The sequence below is a fragment of the Lolium rigidum genome, chromosome 2 (assembly GCF_022539505.1).
Source record: "Lolium rigidum isolate FL_2022 chromosome 2, APGP_CSIRO_Lrig_0.1, whole genome shotgun sequence".
NCBI lineage: Eukaryota > Viridiplantae > Streptophyta > Magnoliopsida > Poales > Poaceae > Lolium > Lolium rigidum.
The window spans coordinates 72,756,992-72,763,099 of NC_061509.1; the positions used below are offsets into that span (position 1 = coordinate 72,756,992).

General features: G+C 47.1%; 1 protein-coding gene across 1 annotated transcript; it reads left to right on the plus strand.

Moving 5' to 3' along the window:
- Positions 1-1,488: 1,488 nt before the first annotated feature.
- Positions 1,489-4,005, plus strand: LOC124686707 (TBC1 domain family member 22A-like). Its single transcript, XM_047220608.1, has 4 exons — positions 1,489-1,786; positions 1,893-1,988; positions 2,583-2,687; positions 3,893-4,005. The coding sequence occupies exons 1-4, from the start codon at positions 1,523-1,525 to the stop codon at positions 3,965-3,967; spliced, it is 540 nt and encodes a 179-aa protein (XP_047076564.1). The 5' UTR covers positions 1,489-1,522; the 3' UTR covers positions 3,968-4,005.
- Positions 4,006-6,108: the final 2,103 nt, after the last annotated feature.

The following is a 6,108-nucleotide window of genomic DNA, read 5'->3' on the forward strand; positions in this document are numbered from 1 at the left end:
AAGCCTACGCCGTCTACGACGACGACGACGACTACATCGAGGCGCTCGCGTACCATAGCGAGGAGGTGAAGGACGACAGCGACGACTACGTCGGCCTCGTCTTCCACGAATGGCAGCAGGCCATGGCGGAGGGCCGGAACTTCGAGTTCCCGGACAACATGACGGACGACGAGATGGCCAAGCTCGGCCTCCTCGTCTCCGAGTACGACGCGCCGGTGCAGCCGCCGTTGCCCCGCTACGCCACCGCTGTCATGCCGCCTGGCCTGTCCGCCGATGAAGCCCTTCGACAGGCGCTTCTGGACTCGGCGGCGCCTCCTCCACCGCCGCCACAGTCTTGGGCGCCTCCCCCACCGCCGCCACAGCCTTATGTCTGGGCGCCTCCCCCACCGCCGCCACAGCCTTATGGCTGGGCTCCTCATCCACCGCCACAGCCGCAGCTTCCTCAACCTCGAGCACCGCCATCGCGCCCGGCGTACGCTCCCCGGATGGCTACCGGCCGTGGGACGTACCGGAGATCATCTTGCTCGACAGCGACGAGGAGCAGCACGGCGACGATGCGCAGCAGTAGGCGTTTTAGGTTTTTTTTTTATGTTTTCAAGTATGTAAGTTATGTTTCAGTTTTTGTAAATTATGTTTCAGTTCAAAAAAAAATGATTTGTCCTAACAAAAAATGCGTCGTGCCGCTGGAGCCACCCCCGACGCAAACGGACGCGCGGTCGTTTTCGACCAAAAGGGCCGACGCAAACGGACGCGCGCGGATGCTAAAATGCATCGCGCCGCTGGAGATGCCATGATCAAACAAGAGAAGCTGTTTGAAGATGTGACGAAGTTGTTGGATGTATCCATAATCGATCTGTTTGTACTTTTGGCAATCGAGTCCTGATTTCATGGAGCCGGGTGATATACGTGTCGGGTACACGCGAGGCATGGTCTGTGATTTATTGATCTCGATTGCGTATCCCACGGTATGATTGCTGCATCCTCATGGAGCTCTCACAGCGCTTTGGATTTTCGGCCGTCCGATCTAGCTGACGTGGCGCGATCTCGGCCGTCGTTCCGTCCAGGGCGCTGAGGCCCTCCCGCAGACCCACTTTTTATCCATGGGTCACAGAAAAGCCCTATCGGCCCGACTTTGCTAGCGCTCCACCAATCGTGGGGTGGTTCTCCCCAATCCCCGCATCGCCTCTCTTCCAGCCCCTGCCGCGCTCTCGTCTCGTCGCCCTCCGCCGCCGCCGGCTCGCGCCCCCATCCCCGCTCCTGCCCCGTTCTCGTCCCCCGCCGCCACGCCTCGAGCCGCCGCCTCGCGCCCCCGCCGCCTCGCCCGTCCTCCTCTCCGTTGTGCCTGGGGCGGATGGCGAGATCCCCTCCACCGCTCCCAGCGCGCCGCCGTCTCTCCCCAGTTGCCACCTGCAGTTCTAGATCTGCAGCATCTCGTCTTCTGCAGCCGCGTGCTCGGCCAAGTACCTCGCACAGCCCAAACCCCTTTCTCCTCCTCGCGGTTTCCAGATCACTCGAGGAAGCGATGGGGAAGAAGGTGAAGGCCGTGCCGGAGTGGCTGAACAGCCCAATCTGGTCGACCCCGCCGCCGGCGCCGGCCCCCGCGGACCCCTTCGGCGCCGACTTCGCGCGGCCAGTGGCGCCGCCCCCCGAGCCGCCGCCCTCCGTCCCGCCGCCGCCCATGTACGAGCAGGCGGTGGGTTCCTACGCCGGCCGCGAGAGGGAAGAGGAGGGCGCTGGCGCTGGCGCCGCTCTCCGGGCGCACCTGCTCGCCGACTTCAAGTCCGCGGTGGGTGAGCCTCTGTTTTCGGGGCCGGCCTCACCTGCTGCTCCCGTGTGGTCTGATCCGCGTTTGTCAGGGGTTCTGATTGTTCTGCCTTTTTGTGTGTGTGCAGCTGTCGAAGAAGATGGTGAACATGGGGGAGTTGCGGCGGCTCGCGTGCCTTGGCGTGCCCGACGGCGGCGGCGACGTGCGGCCTCCCGTGTGGAAGGTCCCCACTCGTCTTCTCTGCTCTGCTTGCCGCTTCATTTTATTTTAGTTTATGTTTGGAGCTGGCTTTTTGTACTAGCAATTTTGGAGGTTTATGAGCAAATTTCGACAGGAATAGAGTAAGAAATGGAAGAACTATTGCAAGGTTACACAATAAAGTTTGTTAGTACCATAGAAGCACTTAGAAATGAGGATAAGAACCATGCTATTGTCGAGTGTGTATGATTAGCCGGAGAACTATCGGTACATGAAAAGGGCTGGGGCATGGAAATGCAGGTAGATGGTGTGGCACACAATTGTTCAACCGTGCCTTGAAGTTTATTAACGTCCTGAAACTGTTAGACAACTTTCATGCTGCAGTTGGAAATCCACCACAGATGTGCACCGACCCCTTTGTGATGCGCATACGCCATAGCAGTCATAACTGACCCTACTTCCTCATGCTGTATCAATATAATTTCAAGTTATCGTTTTATGGTTCACAGGCTATTATTAACTATGTAATGTAGGGCCTGCTGATAGACTTCTAATGAATCTGTTACCCAGCTGCCTTTTTTGTACAAGAAACTTATCTGATTATCTTTATAGCGTGCAGCTTCTCTTGGGATATTTGCCAACTGAAAGATCTTTATGGCCTTATGAATTGGAAAAGAAGCGGAGCCAGTACAGTGCATATAAAGACGAGTTTCTTCTAAATCCTGTAAGTTCGGATTTGCCCGTCTCAGCTATCAGTTTTAAAGATATATTTACCCTAGGGTATCTCTTGTACCGGTTATCATGATTTCTACCAAAGGTAGGAAACAACTTCACTTAGGTGGTGATTACAAACATTACTTTATTTTTGAGTGAATAAGACAGTAGACATGCAATATTGTGTAGCTCTCTGCCTGCAAGTACACATCCACAAACCGACCCAAAAGTGGAAAATCTGTTAATGACGGCTACTGCATCTTAAATTTACATATAGTTTCAGTTTCAGGAATTTACATATAGTTTCAGTTTCAGGAAAACTGATATGCTGAGCAACTCCTATAACTCTTTCCAGCCTTAATACCATCGTTTATAGTTCCCTTAAGAGTTCCTATTTTGAATAACAGTGTAATAGTGAGTGATTTCCCTTTTTAAGCACTTTAATTTGTTATGTATGAAAGTGCTGATTGTGTCTTTCTGCGTGCAGTCAGAAAAACTACGTAGAATAGAGGAATCAAAATGATGCCCCCCATAGGGGGTCTCACAGCACTTTAATTCCTCAGATGGCCGTTTGTTAATGCATATATTTGTGATATTGCAGCAGAAAGAAATAGTGGTTGCATGCTCAGTCTAGCAAATGTATGCCACTTGCAAGATAAAAATATACAGGATCCTACTCCTAAGATACATGGTTTCATAAATCTACTAACCTATTTGCTTTTACCCGAAGTGTGTTGAATAGCTTGATTTGATGGTGTCTTGGAAACGAGGCATTGCATTTTAAATTTAGCTAAAGATAATTATATTTGGTAATAACAAGCTATGCGTAAAGAGATCGTTGAGATCTATTAGAAACATTTGGAATATATATATCTCCTTAGGGTCTCCCCTTTCTGCCCCAAAACAATATTGACTGAGTTGATGAGATGTACGTATGCACTGAAGTATTATAATTCATCATTGTAGTTGTTGGAGTAGTGTTGTAGTATTCAGTTATATTGTCATTTACGCCAACAGTCAACATACCTATATGCCATCCAAGCATGTCGAGTACATCGAATTATTCTTGATTTCTAGGAGTAGATGAAGTGAAGCGGAAATTAATATCTGCATTGTATAGTTGGTTGTTCTGCATTCTTTGCTTCTTCCCCCTCTAAATTGTGACCTTGTTCAGTAGGTGGGATGAAGCTAATATCAGGAACAACCATTTTTCAGGTGGTGTGCCAGCGACGACATCGACAGAGGAGCGAGCTTCTTCTTCAGGCGGTAACACTCGTGGAGTTGTGGTAGCACTTGTTCTTCCTTTGGTAGCACCCCTTATTTAAAGCTAGAGAAAATAAAATCTCATTTGATAGTGTCAACTGTATTTAGCTGGATCATACCATTCTCCGTTGTGTGTCTGGCGTATTGTTCTTTTAGTCTTCTTCAGAATCTATTTTATATGAATGCATCTCAATTAAACATGTATGCCATTTCTTTGACAAGATCTGTTATATGTGTTGTCCCAAAATATAAAACTATTGGGAGGTATTTTAGATTTCGAGTCAAGCCTAACATACTGTACTCCCCTAAACACGCTTTAAACATTTTTTTTTCTAGATTACGCGCATTAAGCAAAATTAACCCGCCAATCATATGAGTTGGTGCTTGATTATTCATATAAATCTGATCACTTGGTGGCAGTACCATCTGATTAGCTCTGGCGTTTCTTTAATTGTCACAATTTGCCATGAACCGGAGTTATAGATGGTTTCTTGAGTATATTAAGACAAGATTGAAAATCTTCGGCTGGAAAATCAGACGTTTGTGACGTGACACGATGCTTGAATTGAGAATTAGAGATGTTGTTGAGGTGTGACATGGTGCCTGAATTCTTCCCATGTCTGTCTATCCGTGTGGTGCAGGGGCGAGGTGGTGTTTTGCAGCGACGAGTGCAGTGAGCGGCAGGGTTGCTCGTGCTACCGCCTTACGAAAGTACAAGTCAATTGTTGAGATATATTCTGTGTTTTGTACTTAACTTTAACTAACATAATAGTGCAAGTACTTGTTATGATGATCCCATGAGTTCCTCAAAACTGAGATGAACTAAGATACATCATTTTCTGCAAGTGGTAAATTTTATTGGGCTAGAATCTTATGATGATCCAGGCCGCGCAGGTCGTCGGCGTGGGACGACGACCTCGGGTCTGGCATGGCGTGGTTACCAGGCGCCATGGCATGGCCTCTTCAGCGATGGCTTGGTGGGCTGCGCTGTGGCGTTGTGCAACCTTGGAGGGCGGCACTCTGTTCGCCGCGTGGTACGAGCCGGCAACTGTGGTTTGCCTAGCGACGGGGCTTGCTGGAGCCCGATCTGGGCCGTAGCATCACATACATATGTAAAAGATGAACTTGCTTGCACTTTGTACAGAACATTGATGTGATAACTGGAGTGCACCGAAATTTTTTCTACCTTTACACCACATATACATATGGTCTAACCCAAAAGGTTTCTTTGTAGTCGGTGCCCCATTAGCCTAGGTTACCAGAAGCTGGTAGTCAGTTAAATTGTGTTTCTTTGGCAGGTAACTTTACTATAGACAAATGCACTATGCCGTATATAACTGTAGTATGGATTGCTGTTTGATATTCATCGTTCTCGGTTCCTCCTTCACCAGTACTTCTATCTTTGTTACTCCGATTGACAAATTCATAGATTCCATATATTTAGTATTTCTTTTCGTAATGTTGAATAATTGTGTCCTTGAATGAATCTGATATCCTTTTGTTTACTATGGTTATATTTTGCAGGTCCAGTATAAGTATCTATCCAATGATATTTAATGTCACACTTGATAGTTCCAGCATTTTGGAAGATCAAGTGGATGCATATGCCTCATCAATGTATTCGATTAGTAAACATATTTTTACAAGCACAAGTAATTGTTGAGGTAGTGATTACGGATGATGTGCATGATCATGCTATCAATTACCATTGTACATAACAAAAGCCAAACAGTACTTTACATATGTGATAATTTTCTGTTCCTATCCCGCACTTAAAACATTTTCCAAAATTATTGATAACTCGGTTAAACATCGGCAACCGGAGATCTTGGGAGACTCGTTGTTCGGTGTAGAGAAAAATATTTAAATTGTATGAGGCCAAAGTTGTCGGCTATCCGATACATTATAGGCACACAAGCTGCTATTATTTGTTGATTCAATTCCATTATTATTTTTTCGTTTTGTAGAAATTGGAGTTTATATACAGCAGATCGAATGAATCAAAATAATACCTCTGCGTTTTTTTGCAAGGATTAGGATTTCCGTTCCTCATGTGCATTATTACTCCATAGACAATCTCACTAACAAACGAATTGGATTTGAGCCATCCTACTACCCATTCTTAGTGTTTAATTTCGTTGGTGAAAAAAAGCCACCGCTCAACTAGC